Source organism: Oncorhynchus clarkii, chromosome 9 (genome assembly GCF_045791955.1).
Source record: "Oncorhynchus clarkii lewisi isolate Uvic-CL-2024 chromosome 9, UVic_Ocla_1.0, whole genome shotgun sequence".
NCBI classification, from domain to species: Eukaryota; Metazoa; Chordata; class Actinopteri; order Salmoniformes; family Salmonidae; genus Oncorhynchus; species Oncorhynchus clarkii.
Window position 1 is genome coordinate 49,965,062 of NC_092155.1, and position 20,309 is coordinate 49,985,370.

At 43.5% G+C, this 20,309-nt stretch overlaps 1 protein-coding gene across 2 annotated transcripts in view; it reads left to right on the forward strand.

The window, feature by feature from the left end:
• Positions 1 to 20,309, forward strand: part of LOC139416465 (neurotensin receptor type 1-like) — a 57,767-nt gene that overhangs the window by 19,737 nt on the left and 17,721 nt on the right. For both annotated transcript variants that reach the window (XR_011635102.1, XM_071165089.1), the window contains exon 2: positions 18,646 to 18,847. Coding sequence is in view for 1 of the 2 variants with exons in the window: in XM_071165089.1 (XP_071021190.1) it covers positions 18,646 to 18,847 (202 nt within the window). In the remaining variant the exon portion in view is untranslated. The remainder of the gene's footprint in view (positions 1 to 18,645; positions 18,848 to 20,309) is intronic.

The following is a 20,309-nucleotide window of genomic DNA, read 5'->3' on the forward strand; positions in this document are numbered from 1 at the left end:
TCTGTTTATGGATTGAATAGAGCCCAAGTCATAGTGACCCATAGGGCAGGAGGACCCCCTGTTTCTGTAGCGAGTGTCACGCCCTGACCTTAGAGAGCCTTTTTATGTCTCTATTTGGTTTGGTCATGGTGTGATTTGGGTGGGCATTCTATGTTTTGTATTTCTTTGCGTTTGGCCGAGTGTGGTTCCCAATCAGAGGCCTCTGTCTATCGTTGTCTCTGATTGGGAATCATACTTACGTAGCCTTTTTTCCCACCTAAGTTGTGGGATCTTGTCCTTGTATTGTTGCAGTTGAGCCCTTCATGGCTGTAGGTTTCGTTGGTTTTCTCTTTCTTCTTGTTCCTGGTTATCATTAAATAATGAGTAACCTACCTCACGCTGCATCTTGGTCCACTTCTTCAGACGAGCGCTCCTGAGATCCAGTTTTGTGAAGAACTGCGCTCCGTGAAATGATTCCACCGCCGTAGCGATGAGAGGTAGTGGGTAACTAAACCCCACTGTGATGGCGTTTAGACCTCTATAATCAATACACGGACGCAAACCTCCCTCCTTTTTCTTCACAAAAAAGAAACTCGAGGAGACGGGCGAGATGGAGGGCCGAATGTACCCCTGTCCCAGCTACTCCGTGACGTATGTCTCCATAGCCAACGTCTCCTCCTGGGACAATGGGTACACGTGACTCTTGGGAAGCGCAGCGTTTACCTGGAGATCTATCGTACAATCCCTTCCCGGCCGATGAGGTGGTAATTTAGTCGCTTTCTTTTTACTGAAAGCGATTGCCAAATCGGCATGCTCGGGAGGAATGCACACCGTGGAACCCTGGTCTGGACTTTCCACCGACGTGGCACCGATGGAAACTCCCAGACACCTTCCAGAACACTCCTCTGACCACCCCTGGAGAACCCCCTTTTTCCACTAAATTTTAGGATTGTGCCGGGCCAGCCAGGGAATCCCTAGCACCACTTGGAAACGCAGGCGAATCAATAATAGAGACTGATACGCTCCCTATGATTCCCCTGCGTCACCATGTCCAGTGGAACCGTGGTCTCCCTGACCACCCCTGACCCTAATGGCCGGCTATCTAGGGAGTGCACGGGAAAGGGAGAAGCGGCACAAGCGGAACACCTAACTTAAGGGCGAGTCCGCGATCCATAACGTTCCCAGCTGCGCCTGAATCGACTAGCGCCCTATGCTGGGAAGAGGGAAAAAAGGGGGTTCTGGGTGAGTTTGGTGCTGACTCACCTGGGGTGATCGAGAAGTGTTGCGCCTGCCCCCCCAGCACCGATCGGCCGTGTGTCCTCTCCGACCACAGCTGGTGCAGGGTGGGCCTCCTCCTCCGGTACCCCTCGGCACGGCCCCTCCCAACTCCATCGGAATGGGAGCGGAGGGGCTGGGTGGTGGAACACACAGGACCCTCTCCGAACGCCCTCGGGCAGCCAGCAGATTGTCCAGTCGGATGGACATATCAATCAGCTCATCAAGGGAAAGTGCAGTGTCCCGACACGCTATCTCCCTGCGAACGTCCTCCCGGAGACTACACCGGTAGTGGTCGATAAGGGCCCTGTCGTTCAACCCAGATCCTGCTGCCAAGGTCCGGAACTCCAGCGCGTAATCCTGGGCGCTCCTCTTCTCCTGCCTGAGATGAAATAGTCGTTCTCCCGCCGCTCGGCCCTCTGGAGGGTGGTCAAACACGGCACGGAAACGGCGGGTAAACTCTGGGTAGTGCTCCTTCGCTGAGTCTGGGCCATTCCAGACTGCGTTCGCCCACTCCAGAGCACGACCAGTGAGGCAGGAGATGAGGACACTCACCCTCTCCGCTCCCGAGGGAGTGGGTCTTACGGTGGCCAGGTACAGTTCCAGTTGGAGTAAGAACCCCTGGCACCTCGCCACCGCTCCATCATAAGCCCTCGGGAGCGTCAGACGGAGAGCGCTGGAGTCGGGGGATGGGGAGTCCGGAACTGGGGGAGCCGAAGATGGAGAGAGGAGACCACTCCTCTCCCATCGGTCCATTCTCTCCATCATCTGATCCATAGCCGATCCGATCCGATGAAGAACAGTGGTATGGTGGAGAACCCGTTCCTCCATCGATGGGAGAGGATTGGCCGCTGCTCCTGCTGACTCCATTTTAAAGGATGGAGGGATTCTGTAAGATCCTGGGTGTCGTGAATGTGGAGTCAGGCGCAGGGAAACAGAGAGTTCAGTATAGTGCTCTTTTAGTGAAAACATGGCTACTAAACACTAAACACTGGGTGCTTAAAACAAAATGCCCCAGATACGGGGAACAAAAATATAACAGTACTATACACTAACATACAACAGCACGTTCATCTCTAACCAACACCAGGGTTACAATATTCAATCCCGCACAAAAAAACGGGCGGGCCGGCTGACTAATAAAGCCCAACTAATTACAAACTTAAAACAGGTGCTATCAATAAACATATAAGGAGGGGGAGGAAAGAAATCAGTGGCAGCTAGTAGACCACCGAGCGCCACCCGAACGGGAAGGGGAGCCACCTTTGGTCGGACTCGTGACAGGTACCTAGTGAAGAGCCCTTCTTTGTCTACACCCATTCAGTATTGCTCTTAAGCTTTAGCCCCACCCATCTCGTTTCACTCTTGGCACATTCAGAGTGCACACTTGATGCTCTGGCCGATGACTTGTTTACCTCTGGATAACATGAAAACAGCCTAATCAGCTCTGCTGGCAACAATTTCATTAGCCTTTTTGGCCGACTTTTACTGACACTGAACATATTCAATGGGTGTTGTGCGCTTTTTTGCCAATGTTTACTGACACCGGATATATTCAACGGGTGTTGTGCATTCGTAAATTCATCAGTTATTCTGAACCCTGGCATACTCAAACTGAATTTACCAACGTACCCGAAATGGTTACTTGCATAGTGGAGTCTTTTGTTAAGACATGTAGCTAGCCAGCTAGGTAAACAATGTGTAAGATCATCACTGGGGCCAAGCTTCCTGCCATCCAGTACCTATATAATAGGCAGTGTCAGAGGAAAGCCCATAAAATTGTAGACTCCAGTCAACCAAGTTATAGACTGTTTTCTCTGCTACCGCACGCCAAGCAGTACCGGAGCGCCAAGTCTAGGACCAAAAGGATCCTCAACAGCTTCTACCCCCAAGCCATTAGACTGCTTAACAAATCCTCAAAATGCACTGGTTGGTTCAGGGCTTGTAAGTAAGCATTTCACGGTAAAGTCTACACTTGTTGTATTCAGCGCATGTGGCAAATAAAGTTTGATTTGATTTCAACAACATAAAATTCAATGTGGAAAACTGATTTGGATTTGCAAAAATGAATCAACCTGAGGGATTTTTGTTTTCTCTCAACTTTTAACCTAAATCCAATTACATGGTGACATTTTCTGTTGAATTCACGTTAGTTGCCAACTCAATTAAACCTAAATCAAAACTAGATGTTGAAATTGGGTCACATCAACTTGTGGTCACAGTGAGTCACAGTGAGTCACAGTAAGCAATCTGTATACCCCCCCAATCTGTATCGTTGAAGTGTTACAGATAGCACACTAGAAATGTAAAGGTAATTTCCGATTGAGCCAACATATGCAGCGTTTACCATGAATGCATTGTCTGCTAACGTGGGAACATTGCCTTAAATTTCAATCACGCTGTAACGCTGAACTTCTGTTTATGGATTGAATAGAGCCCAAGTCATAGTGACCCATAGGGCAGGAGGACCCCCTGTTTCTGTAGCGAGTGTCACGCCCTGACCTTAGAGAGCCTTTTTATGTCTCTATTTGGTTTGGTCATGGTGTGATTTGGGTGGGCATTCTATGTTTTGTATTTCTTTGCGTTTGGCCGAGTGTGGTTCCCAATCAGAGGCCTCTGTCTATCGTTGTCTCTGATTGGGAATCATACTTACGTAGCCTTTTTTCCCACCTAAGTTGTGGGATCTTGTCCTTGTATTGTTGCAGTTGAGCCCTTCATGGCTGTAGGTTTCGTTGGTTTTCTCTTTCTTCTTGTTCCTGGTTATCATTAAATAATGAGTAACCTACCTCACGCTGCATCTTGGTCCACTTCTTCAGACGAGCGTTACAGCGAGAGACAGCTTGGTGTACAAGTACGCCCCCTGGATAGAACGCTAGACAGGATGCTAGTCTGTCACAGGGCTTTACCCCTAATTCATCTCCTTAATGCTGAGTGCCAATCAGAGAGGGATATGTTGGAGTCTTTGGTATGACTCGACCGAGGATCCAACTCCCAACCCGCCAATCGAACACCCAACCTTCCGATCACCTTACTTTCCACAACTTTTTTTTAACCTAAAAAGACAGACCCCCACATACTGAGAACAGAATAATCACACATTTCATTAGGATCTTCAATAGACAAATCTGATTGTTTAATGAGTCAATTGTGCAAAGAACTTTTTTTGATTAGTCAAGACATTGTCTAATGCAATGTACCTGGCTGTTATGAACACACATGTTTATAGAACACTGCTGAACTATAAATACAATTTTATTTCACATACACATGGTTAGCAGATGTTAATGCGAGTGTAGCGAAATGCTATAGCTATATGGTTTAGTGGTATTCAAATCATAATTACATTATAGTATAGAGTGAGGGTTTCAAGGGAATTCATAATTCATATTTTCTTATCATGAAGCCTTTATTCAGGTCTGTGGGCACAGAAACTCCAAATTGGCCTGGTCATAAAAGGGTGGTCAAAACAGCCAAACTAAGAAAGGTTCACACAACACCCACCATAAGGGAATGGATGGAGAACAAAAGGGTAAAGAACTGTGAAATTAATTGCTACAGAAATTACGAAAAGAGACTTACAAAAAACATCTGTTAATTAAAGAGAAACGCGGTTAGCAGCGTTTGAGTTTGGATCAGGAGCAGGAGGGCTGACAGAATATGGCTACCCAGGACCAGTCATCATCAGAGCAACAGCCAATACTGCTGTTGGTAATCATGCAATTTCCACACATTGTATTTCCAAACGGAGCCAAAGTGTGTTTGATTAGTCCTGCTGGGTCCCTGTATGCGTAACGCCACAGAGCCAATAGCCTGACGTCAGCTGTCCTCTGATCATAAACAAAATTAATTTTTATTGAACTTAATGAGATTGGAGAGGAAAGGAAACATGCCACTAAACATCAAGACACTTCCATCTACTTCTAAAAAAAACAATATCCTCTCCCCATCTGTACCTGCATAATTTTATGTATATGAGAGAGAGAGAGAGCAAGAGAGAAAATTGAATGCATGGGCATTCCCGGGAGGAGTGTTTTCATGGTGCTGAGGTTTCTGGGCAGGTATTCTTTGTTTTGTGTGTGAGACTGGCCTTGAGCCCAGAGCAGACAGCTCTCCCTGGGACCCAGTCAGAGACAGCACCGGGGTTAAACCCAGGGGCAAACCCAGAGCCAGCCTGTCAGATGCTCAATGGACTCGCACATTCCACAGACTGCAAAACAAACAAAAAATGTGTGTGTGCGTATGAAAAGCAACAATCATCGCCCATCATTGACAATGCAATCTAACTCAACTGTATACCCACAAATGACAACTGGACGCCCACAGAGGAAGTTTCTGAAAGGTAGCGTTCATGACATTGCATTAAACAGTTAACATAGTAACAAAATAAAGCTGTTTTGGCTTTTCATCTTTTACTGGAGGCTAGGAGCTGCTGTGGCTGGAACATACTGTATTGATCTTGGGGACAGACAGAGACACAGTATGATTTAGAGATGTTTTATAGTCTAGACGGGTGTCCTCAGATTCATGATCCTTCCCTCAATCATGTCAGTTCCGCTGAACAAATGGGGAATGCTTAACGAGTGATACAGTATATGCTCTGAAGTTCAAAGGTCTGCTAAAGCTATGGAGTGCTAATAACATGGCATTCTCAAAGCATGCAACAGAGCATGCGAGCAAATTGTTTAAATCCTAATTTAGCCTATTTTTTTTCTCACAAAGTACAAGTTCAGAGAAAAAAATATATAATTAGAAAGTTCTAATCATTGAAAGCTGTCATTGAAAGTGGCTCAGACTGGCTGCAGCTCGTTAGGGTCTTGTCTCCTCTAATTGCCTGCCCCAGCTTAGCCTCGTTAGGGCCATGCAATCAGATGGTTCATGTTTTCCCAAAGCATGTTCTGCCCTGCCGTTTCTGACCCTGTTCATTACGCACACTAAGTCCTCTCAGGTTTTCAGAAGGGGGAGCTTTTACACCAATTTTCCTGGCAGACAGACCAACCACCTAATTTCCAGTCATCTGTCTAAAAGCAGGAGGGCAGAACAGGGCAAAGGGAAACCCCAAACTCCCCGGGACCAGTGCCAAGACAACAGTCTTATGCCGTGTCTGAATACTTGCATTCTAAATAGTAGGCATTTTGGGTATGCGAAAAAACTGTTTTATGAGAAATGTAGAATTGTTTTAGCTTTTAAATGCCAGGATATCATACTCATTTTGTCTTTTAATCTATCAGAATTCGCTGCACACTTGAGGAAGATAATCATCTTCAGAAACCCATGTGTGTCTGATAACGTCTAATAATCATCTGAGGAGACGCACTGTACCAAAATGAATGAATGGCGGGACACAACCTTTGGAGTGTAGGGGTATAAAAAAAACTATGTACTGGCTGATCCTACTTTCAGTCATGTTAAATAGAAGTCACAGGCTCTCTGATTTGAAAGGTCACAGGTGTTTTGAGGGTCCATACTGCTGTCGTGTCTTTGGCATCATTAAAACTGAAGACTTATTTATCAAATAACTCTGTAATTATTATTACGCGATGTAACTGTAATTAACTAGGAAGTCGGGGCACCAAGGAAAATATTCAGCTTAGAAAGTTATTTTCCTAATATCTGATCAATTAGTCTTCGAATTAATGAATGGGGAGTTGGACGTGAATGAATTTGCAAAAGCAAATTAAATTAATCGATAATGATTAATCATGCCTGGATAGGCTATCTGGGAAGTTGGTTCATCTAGGTTACTATTGCAAAGTTTAAGATGTCTCATTTAATTGGAAGAACCTAGAAAGGTATGTTCGACAATTTAAATCAATTCAATGAGACGATGATACCCAATTGAGATTGCTGGGTTGTCATAAAAGTAATGTTAGGTACATTCACCACTATGGTATACTTTCCCCTCAGGCCACAGCCATATGGGATTCCCGCTGGAGGCGGGACAGATTGATTGTGCTTTGCAAAAGCAGATTTTACTGATTGATCAAACCTGTATAAGTTAAAACTTATTAGGGCTGCAATCCTGTTCACGGGATGATATGACAACAGCCAGTGAAAGTGCAGGGCGCCAAATTCAAAACAACAGAAATCTCATAATTAAAATTCCTCAAACATACATGTATCTTATACCGTTTTAAATGTAATCTTGTTGTTAATCCCACCACAGTGTCTGATTTCAAATATGCTTTACAGAGAAAACACCACAAACGATTATGTTAGGTCACCACCAAGCCACAGAATAAACAGCCATTTTCCAGCCAGAAATAGGAGTCATAAAATGAATCACTAACCTTTGATGATCTTCATCAGATGACACTCATAGGACTTCATGTTACACAATACATGTATGTTTTGTTTGTTAAAGTTTACATTGGCGCGTTGTTCACTAGTTCCAAAAACATCCAGTGATTTTGCATAGCCACATCGATTCAACAGAAATACTCATCATAAATGTAAATGATAATACAAGTTATACACATGGAATTATAGATATACCTCTCCTTAATGCAACCGCTCTGTCAGATTTAAAAAAACTTTACAATAATCTGAGACGGCGCTCAGAAATATAATACAATTAGCCGCCATGTTGGAGTCAACAAAAAACAGAAATTACATGATAAATATTCCCTTACCTTTGATGATCTTCATCAGAATGCACTCCCAGGAATCCCAGGTCCACAATAAATGCTTGATTTGTTCGATAATGTCCGTTATTTATGTCCAATTAGCTACTTTTGTATGCGAGTTTGGTATACTTATCCAAAACGCTCGTGCATTTTTTCGGACACAAACTTTAAAAAGTTATATTACAGGTCGAAGAAGCATTTCAAACTAAGTACAGTAATCATTAGGATGTTTTTATCATACATCTTCAATAAAGTTCCAACCGGAGAATTCCTTTGTGTCTTGAGGGGGAATGGAACACAAGTCGATATCATGTGGAATACGCGTGACCAGGAAATGGCTCTCTGCCAGTAAGCTGACTCATTCAGCTCTTATTCAGTCCCACAACACAGTAGAATCCTCATTCAAGTTTCTAAAGACGGTTGACATCTAGTGGAATCCCTAGGAAGTGCAACTTCATTCATATCCCAATGTGAATTCAATTGGGCCTGGTTTGAAAATCCACCAACCTCAGATTTCTCACTTCCTGTTTGGATTTCTTCTCAGGTTTTTGCCTGCCATATGAGTTCTCTTATACTCACAGACATCATTCAAATAGTTTTAGAAACCTCAGAGTGTTTTCAATCCAATACTAATAATAATATGCATATATTAGCAACTGAGACTGAGGAGCAGGCCGTTTACTCTGGGCAGCTCTGGGCACCTTTCATCCAAGCTACTCAATAGTGCCCCTGCAGCCGTAAGAAGTTGATGTGGAAAACCTTAATCTTGTCTCATTGTAGAAGCCCAATAAAATTGGATATTATTTAAAAGGTAAATCTGTCAATTTCACTTGTTAGTTAACTTGAATGAAACATCGATATCCAGTCAATTGCGATTGGCTGGATATCTTAACGTGATCCACGTTTGGATTTACCCTACTTCTTTTAAGAGATGTACTTGCGATTCTTCACCATCAGTGATGCAGAATGCTGAAATCAAACGGAAGTACAAAGGGCTGGACTTCCGTCGCGCAAGGCGGAGGAATTTAAATGGACACAGGAAATAATGTTTCCATTTTGTTAGCTTAGCATCCCGTGCAAGCTAATCCTACGTTGTTCAGAAATATCACTTCCAAGCACAAAATAGGGTCCTCTCACCATGGAAAGGGTGGGTTTACTAGTGACGTCTCACAATAACCCATTCGGCATAGCGTTATGTTGACCGGAGCGACACGGTACATAAATACAGATATGCCTGTGGTCTGCCCACACTTGCTTAGTGCGGTAGGAGGACAGAATACTTCGGCTCGGTCACGGAACAGATATCTTCTAATTTCTAACCTTACTGGCTCTATGTACTTGCTCTAGAAGTTAATATTGACCGACAGAAATAGTACCGTTTGGCCTAACAGACTAAATCTGGAATGTTTCACTCATTGCTCTGACGCTAACGACACACAACCGGAGGCGCTCCGTAATAGCTTGTTCCAATGGGAATACACACACACAACCAATTTGTATAGAAAGCAGTCTGTTTGTACAATTCTGTTTGCACAATTGATATATAGAATTCCACAGCTGTCACGCCCTGACCTTAGAGATCCTTTTTAGGTCTCTATTTTGGTTTGGTCAGGGCGTGAGTTGGGGTGGGCATTCTATGTTTTGTGTTTCTATGATTTTCTATTTCTACGTTTTGGCCGGGTATGGTTCTCAATCAGGGACAGCTGTCTATCGTTGTCTTTGATTGGGAACCATACTTAGGTACCCTTTTTCCCACCTGTGTTTGTGGGAAGTTAACTTTGTTTGATGGCACATAGTCTGAAGCTTCATGGTTTGTTTTGTATTGTTTGTTTTGTCGGCGTCATTTCGAATAAAAGAGAAAATGTACGTTTACCACGCTGCACCTTGCTCCAGTTCCTTCAACAGCCGTGACAACAGCAAAGTCTAGTTCTCTTAGATTCCTCGCACGGGGGCATCAAATATGTCGTGTCTTTGGCATCATTAAAACTGAAGACTTTTTTTTTTTTTTAACTCTCTGTAATTATTATTACGCGATTAAACTGATTAATCATGTAACTGTAATTAATTAGGAAGTCATTACCTCATTCCAAACATTGTAAATTGTTGGTTATCTGCACGAACCCAGTCTTCACTATGAGTCATCCATACATCAATTGTCTTAAAATGATTTATTTACTAACTAAGTACTCACAGAAATGCACAACAAACAGTAGATATGGTTACAAGGAAATTATAGGAGAATGTGCCCTAGTGGACTAAACCGGCATGGTGGCTTGTAAGAGACAAAAGGGGAGTGGGGGGGGGGGGGGGGAGGGGGGGGGTCAGCTGAGAAGACACTACAGAGTTGATAATTATAACCATTGAAATGCTAATCCTTTGCACATGAACGCTCACTCATTCGGAAATAATTGCAATCAATATATACAGTGGGGCAAAAAAGTATTTAGTCAGCCACAAATTGTGCAAGTTCTCCCACTTAAAAAGATGAGAGAGGCCTGTAATTTTCATCATAGGTACACTTCAACTATGACAGACAAAATGAGAAGAAAAAAATGCAGAAAATCACATTGTAGGATTTTTTATGAATTTATTTGCAAATTATGATGGAAAATAAGTATTGAATGGGTGTGGACAAAGAAGAGCTATCCAGTAGGTTTACCAATTCATTTAAGGGCCATTTTCTCAAAAGTGGGGTTACAAGTTTATCAATTTTCAAAGCAGAATTACTTTCCCATTTCTTCTCAACTTTAGTGTATAATATACCATTTTCTAGTCCCTACTAGAAGTCCCTACTTTTATCCAATGTAAAAAACATAATTTCAAACGTCGCTACTTAAATCCGAATTGAGCAGGTCGGTTACATCAGATTATTTTTCAAAACATGTGCTTTGTCATTATGGGGTATTGTGTGTAGCTTGATGAGGGGGAAAACAACACTTTTAATCAATTTTAGAATGAGGCAGTTGCATAACAAAATGTGGAAAAAGAGAAAGGGTCTAAATATATTATTCTTTAACCTTTCTTTAACTAGGCAAGTCAGTTAAGAACAAATTCTTATTTACAATGATGGCCTAACCTGGCCAATCCCGGACGACGCAGGGCCAATTGTGCGCCGCCCAATCACAGCCGAATGTGACGCAGCCTGGATTCGAACCAGGTACTGCAGTGTCTTAGACCACTGCACCACTCAGGATTCCGAATGGCGCAGCACTTTCCGATGCACTGTAAATGAGATTTTTCTGTATTTAATCTTCAAACAATTTCTCAAAAATGTCTAAAAACATGTTTTCCCTCTGTTATTATGTGTTATTGTGTGTAGATGGGTGAGCTGTTTTATTTATTTAATCAATTTGGAATTCAGGCTGTAACACAACAAACGGTAGAATTAGTCAAGGGGTATGAATACTTTCTGAAGGCACTGTAAGAGCGAGGAGTGTAATTCGACCAGATACAATTTCTCTGTGCCTGCTCTACCTAGCATTTTTCATTTCCTTTATAACTATTATTTTAATTAGCCTACCCCACCCTCATTAGCCAGTATCTAGTTTATATTCTACTTTATAACATTATGATATGTCGTTTCTATTTTAAAGGAATTCAAATCTATTAACGAATGTTTTAGGTAGGAAAGACATAGGCTACTGTAAAATGTAATTGAATTTCTCTTGGAATAGAAGCACCATAATATAAATTAAATCCTGTCTCGGCGCTCTGCAGACAATTTCTTCAACCTCATGGCTTGATTTTTGCTCTGACACGCACTGTCAACTGTGGGACCTTATATAGACAGGTGTGTGCCTTTCCAAATCATGTCCAATCATTTGAATTGACCACAGGTGGACTCCAAGTTGTTGAAACAACTCATGTATGATCAATGGAAACAGGATTCACCTGCACTCAATTTTGAGTCTCATAGCAAAGGGTCTGAATACTTATCTAAATTATGTATTTCTGTAGTTTTTTAAAAATTATATAAATGTGCAAAATAAAACAATTACAACCCTTTTCGCTTTGTCATTATGGGGAATTGTGTGTAGATTGATGTGGGGGATTAAAATAATTTAATCAATTTTAGGATAAGGCTGTAATGTAACAAAATGTGGCAAAAGTCAAGGGGTCTGAATACATTTAGAATGTGTGGGCATGTGGACTCAGCAGACCAAAAACATAAAGCATGGCACGTCTTTGTACTTGAGCGGCTGTGCCTTTTTAGGTCTTCTTAGCTCAAACTCCTCTCCTAATGTGCATTATGTCATTATACATACATTGAAGAAAGACTGACAGTTAAGTACTGTGGTCAGTTTGTATTACCTTATAAATTAAAGTATAGTGGCTGTTGGGGTCTAATTTGGGAGAGAGGGTCCACCTAGAGACTGAAATGGGATCAGTGGAGGCACCACACACGCCTAAGATAAATGTCTGATGCCCTCCCAGTCACCCCAACCCAATCCCCTGGCTAAAGCCCCTCTCCATTCTCACCAATAACCACCATTGAACCTTTGTTATTATGACAAGCAAGGTATAATAAAGATTAAACATCCTTTCTTATCTGTCCAGAACTCTTATTCATTTTACAATGGGTTTGCAAGTCACACAAAAAAAGCATTGTAGTATATATATTTAAGTCCTTCCTTCTCACTTTCTCTCTCTATCCCAAACCAAATCCATCCCTCTCCACCACCCCTCCCAGTTCTCCCCCCTTTACCCCACCCAAGTTTATTCCAACCTCACATTTGTACTTTTTACTCACCCTTTTTGCCAAACAAGCTTGTTCCACCCTCCCATCCATACCCATCCTTGCGCCCCCAAGACAAGCTTATCACCACCTCCCATACATGTCCTCTCTTACCCACCTAGGGCAAGTTTTCCCAACATCCATCTTTTCCACCCTCCCTTCTTCTCAGACATGTCTACACCCCTCTCTAAATCAAATAAAATCAAATGTATTTGTCACATACACATGGTTAGCAGATGTTAATGCGAGGGTAGCGAAATGCTTGTGCTTCTAGTTCCGACAATGCAGTAATAACCAACAAGTAATCTAACTAACAGTTCCAAAACTACTACCCTATACACACAAGTGTAAAGGGATAAAGAATATGTACATAAAGATATGTGAATGAGTGATGGTACAGAACGGCATAGGCAAGATGCAGTAGATGGTATCGAGTACAGTATATACATATGAGATGAGTATGTAAACAAAGTGGCATAGTTTAAAGTGGCTAGTGATACATAAAGATGCAGTAGATGATATAGAGTACAGTATATACGTAGACATATGAGATGAATAATGTAGGGTATGTAAACATTATATTAAGTAGCATTGTTTAAAGTGGCTAGTGATATATTTTACATCAATTCCCATTTTTAAAGTGGCTGGAGTTGAGTCAGTGTGTTGGCAGCAGCCACTCAATGTTAGTGGTGGCTGTTTAACAGTCTGATGGCCTTGAGATAGAAGCTGTTTTTCAGTCTCTCGGTCCCAGCTTTGATGCACCTGTACTGACCTCGCCTTCTGGATGATAGCGGGATGAACAGGCAGTGGCTCGGGTGGTTGTTGTCCTTGATGATCTTTATGGCCTTCCTGTGACATCGGGTGGTGTAGGTGTCCTGGAGGGCAGGTAGTTTGCCCCCGGTGATGCGTTGTGCGGACCTCACTACCCTCTGGAGAGCCTTACGGTTGTGGGCGGAGCAGTTGCCGTACCAGGCGGTGATACAGCCCGACCCGATGCTCTCGATTGTGCATCTGTAGAAGTTTGTGAGTGCTTTTGGTGACAAGCCGAATTTCTTCAGCCTCCTGAGGTTGAAGAGGCGCTGCTGCGCCTTCTTCACGATGCTGTCTGTGTGGGTGGACCAATTCAGTTTGTCTGTGATGTGTACGCCGAGGAACCTAAAACTTACTACCCTATCCACTGCTGTTCCATCGATGTGGATGGGGGGGGGGGGGTGTTCCCTCTGCTGTTTCCTGAAGTCCACAATCATCTCCTTAGTTTTGTTGACGTTGAGTGTGAGGTTATTTTCCTGACACCACACTCCGAGGGCCCTCACCTCCTCCTTGTAGGCCGTCTCGTCGTTGTTGGTAATCAAGCCTACCACTGTTGTGTCGTCCGCAAACTTGATGATTGAGTTGGAGGCGTGCGTGGCCACGCAGTCGTGGGTGAATAGGGAGTACAGGAGAGGGCTCAGAACGCACCTTGTGGGTCCCCAGTGTTGAGGATCAGCGGGGTGGAGATGTTGTTACCTACCCTCACCACCTGGGGGCGGCCCGTCAGGAAGTCCAGTACCCAGTTGCACAGGGCGGGGTCGAGACCCAGGGTCTCGAGCTTGATGACGAGTTTGGAGGGCACTATGGTGTTAAATGCTGAGCTGTAGTCGATGAACAGCATTCTCACATAGGTATTCCTCTTGTCCAGATGGGTTAAGGCAGTGTGCAGTGTGGTTGAGATTGCATCGTCTGTGGACCTATTTGGGCGGTAAGCAAATTGGAGTGGGTCTAGGGTGTCAGGTAGGGTGGAGGTGATATGGTCCTTGACTAGTCTCTCAAAGCATTTCATGATGACGGAAGTGAGTGCTACGGGGCGGTAGTAGTTTAGCTCAGTTACCTTAGCTTTCTTGGGAACAGGAACAATGGTGGCCCTCTTGAAGCATGTGGGAACAGCAGACTGGGATAAGGATTGATTGAATATGTCCGTAAACACACCAGCCAGCTGGTCTGCGCATGCTCTGAGGGCGCGGCTGGGGATGCCATCTGGGCCTGCAGCCTTGCGAGGGTTAACACGTTTAAATGTTTTACTCACCTCGGCTGCAGTGAAGGAGAGTCCGCATGTTTTGGTTGCGGGCCGTGTCAGTGGCACTGTATTGTCCTCAAAGCGGGCAAAAAAGTTATTTAGTCTGCCTGGGAGCAAGGCATCCTGGTCCGTGACTGGGCTGGTTTTCTTTTTGTAATCCGTGATTGACTGTAGACCCTGCCACATACCTCTTGTGTCTGAGCCGTTGAATTGCGATTCTACTTTGTCTCTATACTGACGCTTAGCTTGTTTGATTGCCTTGCGGAGGGAATAGCTACACTGTTTGTATTCGGTCATGTTTCCGATCACCTTGCCCTGATTAAAAGCAGTGGTTCGCGCTTTCAGTTTCACGCTGCCATCAATCCACGGTGTCTGGTTTGGGAATGTTTTAATCATTGCTATGGGAACGACATCTTCAACGCACGTTCTAATGAACTCGCTCACCGAATCAGCGTATTCGTCAATGTTGTTGTTTGACGCAATACGAAACATATCCCAGTCCACGTGATGGAAGCAGTCTTGGAGTGTGGAATCAGATTGGTCGGACCAGCGTTGAACAGACCTCAGCGCGGGAGCTTCTTGTTTTAGTTTCTGTTTGTAGGCAGGGAGCAACAAAATGGAGTCGTGGTCAGCTTTTCCGAAAGGAGAGCGGGAGAGGGCCTTATATGCGTCGTGGAAGTTAGAATAGCAATGATCCAAGGTTTTGCCAGCCCTGGTTGCGCAATCGATATGCTGATACAATTTAGGGAGTCTTGTTTTCAGATTAGCCTTGTTAAAATCCCCAGCTACAATGAATGCAGCCTCAGGATATGTGGATTCCAGTTTGCAAAGAATCAAATAAAGTTTGTTCAGAGCCATCGATGTGTCTGCTTGGGGGGGAATATATACGGCTGTGATTATAATCGAAGAGAATTCCCATGGTAGATAATGCGGTTGACATTTGATTGTGAGGAATTCTAAATCAGGTGAACAGAAGGACTTGAGTTCCTGTATGTTGTTGTGACCACACCACGTCTTGTTAACCATAAAGCATACGCCCCCGCCCCTCTTCTTACCAGAAATATGTTTGTTTCTGTCGGCGCGATGCGTGGAGAAACCAGCTGGCTGCACCGACTCCGATAGCGTCTCTCCAGTGAGCCATGTTTCCGTGAAGCAAAGAACGTTACAGTCTCTGATGTCCCTCTGGAATGCTACCCTTGCTCGGATTTCATCAACCTTGTTGTCAAGAGACTGGACATTGGCGAGAAGTATGCTAGGGAGTGGTGCGCGATGTGCCCGTCTCCGGAGTCTGACCAGAAGACCGCTTCCCTCTTTTACGAAGTAGTTTTTTGGGGTCGCCGGCTGGGATCCATTCCGTTGTCCTGGGGGAAAGGCAGAACACAGGATCCGCTTCACGAAAGTCATATTCTTGGTTGTACTGATGGTGAGTTGACGCTGCTCTTATATTCAGTAGTTCTTCTCGACTGTATGTAATGAAACCTAAGATGACCTGGGGTACCAATGTAAGAAATAACACGTAAAAAAACAAAAAACTGCATAGTTTCCTAGGAACGCGAAGCGAGGGGGCCATCTCTGTCGGCGCCATCCATTCTCCTTCATTCACACACAACACACAGAGGGGACAAAACATTAAGGACACCTGCTCTTTGCATGACATAGACTGACCAGGTGAAAGCTATTATCCCTTATTGATTTCACTTGTTAAATACACTTCAATCAATGTATATGAAGGAGTGGAGACAGGCTATAGAAGGAGTTTTAAGCCTAGAGACAATTGAGACATGAATTGTTTATTTGTGCCATCCAGAAGGTGAATGGGCAAGTTCAAATATTTAAGTTCCTTTGAACAGGGTTTGGTAGTAGGTGCCGGGTATACCGGTTTGTGTACAGAACTGCAACGCTGCTGGGTTTTTCATGTTCAACAGTTTCCCTTGTGTATCAAGAATGGTCCACCACCCAAACAACATCCAGCCAACTTGAAGCAACGGTGGAAGAATTGGAGTCAACATGGGAATGCTTTTGACACCTTGTAGAGTCCATGCCCTGATGAATTGAGGCTGTTCTGAGGGCAAAAGTGGGGGATGGGGGGGAGACTCAATATTACTAATGTTTGGTATACTCAGTGTATATCTATATGCACATACACCCACTCACACCCTCTCTCCCACACAAACAGGTCAATTATTGACAATTACTAACATACATGCTATATTTCCCATTTATATTGTGTTTTAGTGTCCATGTATCTCATTGGCATCGGCTAATTCCATGCCTACTTCCTAAAGAAGAACAGTTACTTGGGGACAATAGATTGAGTCTTGATTGTATTGGAGGAGGGGGAAAGAATATTGTCTGAACTTACAATAAACTGGTATTGGGCATCACTGTATGTAGCCTAGTATGCCTATCACTTATTTCAGCTTCTTCCTCTCCTTAGGGCATTGGGCTCTCATGTCACGCCCTGGTCAAAGTATTTTGTGTTTATCTTCATTTATTTGGTCAGGCCAGGGTGTGGCATGGGTTTTTGTATGTGGTGTGTTGGTATTGGGATTGTAGCTTAGTGGGGTGTTCTAGTTAAGTCTATGGCTGTCTGAAGTGGTTCTCAATCAGAGGCAGGTGTTTATCGTTGTCTCTGATTGGGAACCATATTTAGGCAGCCATATTCTTTGAGTGTTTTGTGGGTGATTGTCCTTAGTGTCCTTGTTCCTGTCTTTGTGGTTTGCATCAGATAGGGCTATTTTGAGTTCTCACGTTTATTGTTTTCGTTAGTTTATTCATGTATAGCGTCTTCATTAAAGAAACATGAATAACCACCACGCTGCGTTTTGGTCCGCCTCTCCTTCACCTAAAGAAAACCGTTACATCTCAACTGGAAAGATTTCCTGCAACCTGTTCAGGGCTTCATTGGCGAATGTGAACTCCATCCTCTGTGTTCCCTTCCATACCCACAGCACTGCCGGGAATCGGAATTGAGTCTTTATTACTTTTTCCTCCAGTGACTGTTTGAACAGAAGGAATTGCTTACGTTTTTCCCTCGGTTTAGCAGACAGATCCTAGATTAATCAAATGGACTGGCCATGGATTTGAATCTCTTTTCCCCCTTGTCTTCAGAATATTGAGTTTGGTCGCATAGTTTCACAGTTTACAGATTACCATGCAAGGGTATTTAGCGTTCTTCTGTTTTATGCCGATCTGATGGCATCGCTCCAGATCCTCCGGTGATACATCCACGCCAAGCTCCTCCGATAGTTTGTGTTCCTTTTGGGTCTGTTTTGGGTAGTTTGGGGTGATTCAGTTGGACCCCCTATCTCCCCCCATGAGCACAGCAAAGTGCATGACACAAATAATTATCCAAAGGTTTAGCTTGGGCACACATTACAGCACCAGCTTTGCAAAAGCACTTGCCCAAATTATTATTTTGACAGCATATCATGGCATTATCCGTTTTCTCCCATTTCAAGCCTAATCAGTATGTAATCTAGGCAAACTGAGAGCCACTAAAATTCTGCAATCTGTTAAGACGATTAACATCTTTCATCCGAAATTATCGTTGCGCTTGAAAAAGCAATGGACGGGGTGGGGATAGGGGTTCCCAGAATACTAATGATGAAACGTATATTGTTCAAGCACCACCACTGATATTAAAGGACAGCAGCTAATAAGAGAGGGGAACTTGGCTGAAACTTCTGGTCTGTCTGGTGTAGCATTCAGATATCAGATAACATATAACTATATAACTAATTATTTCCAGACACAGGTACAGGGCCATCTTCCACATTGTCCTCTCCTCTACTGTTTACTCTCTCTCTTTCAGACCAACTTTTAAACAGACTTAAAAGGAATCAATATGTCTATTGATCGTTGATGATTGCATTTCCAAAACTGTTTGAGGCAAATACTATATTGGCTCATTGGCAGAATTCCAAAAAGTACACAGTCTTACTAACTTTATCTCACTGCCCCTCCCTTTCGCTGGACAGGTGAATGTGTTCCTGTCCTTTGTGGTTCCCATGGTAGCCATATCTGCTCTGAATGGGGTCATCGCCAGTCAGCTGCTGCGTATGTTCAGAGAGACGAAGCAGGACACCCGCATCTGCATCATTGAAGGCAACCCTACCATGCTGAGTATCGCTGTGGAGCCAAACCGCACACAGTCGCTGCGTCATGGAGTCATGGTTCTACGTAAGTATACAATGCTCACTTGTGTACACATACAAGCATGCACGCACACACACACACAGCTATGAAGAGTTAAACACAAGACTATGCCTTTTAACTGGCAGAAATGCTTAAACAGGTATGTGCAGTTGAAGACGTAAGTTTACATACAGTTAGGTTGGAGTCATTAAAACTCGTTTTTCAACCACTCCACAAATTTATTGTTAACGAACTACAGTTTTGGCAGTTTCTAGAAAATGATGTCATGGCTTTAGAAGCTTCTGATAGGCTAATTGACATAATTTGAGGAAATTGGGGATGTACCTGTGGATGTATTTCATGCCTACCTTCAAACTCAGTGCCTCTTTGCTTGACATTGTGGGAAAATCAAAAGAAATCAGCCAAGACCTTAGAAAAAGAATATGTAGGCCTCCACAAGTCTGGTTCATCCTTGGGAGCAATTTCTAAACAGCTGAAGGTACCACGTTCATCTGTACAAACAATCGTACGCAAGTATAAACACCATGGGACCATGCAGCTCAGGAAGGAGACACGTTCTGTCTCCTAGAGATGAACGTACTTTGCTGCGAAAAGTGCAAATCAATCCACAGAACAACAGCAAAAGACCTTGTGAAGATGCTGGAGGAAACGGGTACAAAAGTATCGATATTCACAGTATATAGTATTCCTTGCCTCTCAGCAAGGAAGAAGCCACTGCTCCAAAACCGCCATAATAAAAACATACTACGGTTTGCATCTGCACATGGGGACCAAGATCGTACTTTTTGGAGAAATGTCCTCTAGTCTGATGAAACAAAAATAGAACTGTTTGGCAATAATGACCATCGTTATGTTTGGAGGAAAACGGGGGATGCTTGCAAGTTGAAGAACACCATCCTAACTGTGAAGCACAGGGGTGGCAGCATCATGTTTGGTTCTTTGCTGCAGGAGGGACTGATGCACTTCACATAATAGATGGCATCATGAGGAGGGAAAATTATGTGGATATATTGAAGACATCAGTCAGGAAGTTAAAGCTTGGTCGCAAATGGGTCTTCCAAATGGACAATGACCCCAAGCATACTTCTAAAGTTGTGGCAAAAAGCTTAAGGACAACAAAGTCAAGGTATTGGAGTGGCCATCACAAAGCCCTGACCTCAATCCTATAGAAAATTTGTGGGCAGAACTGAAAAAGTGTGTGCGAGCGAGGAGGCCTACAAACCTGACTCGGTTACACCAGCTCTGTCAGGAGAAATGGGCCAAAATTCACCCAACTTGTTGTGGGAAGCTTGTGTAAGGCTTCCCAAAACTTTTGACCCAAGTTAAACAATTTAAAGGCAATGCTACCAAATACTAATTGAGTGTATGTAAACTTCTCACCCACTGGGAATGTGATGAAAGAAATAAAAGCTGAAATAAATAATTCTCTCTACTATTATTCTGACATTTCACATTCTTAAAATAAAGTGGTGATCCTAACTGAACT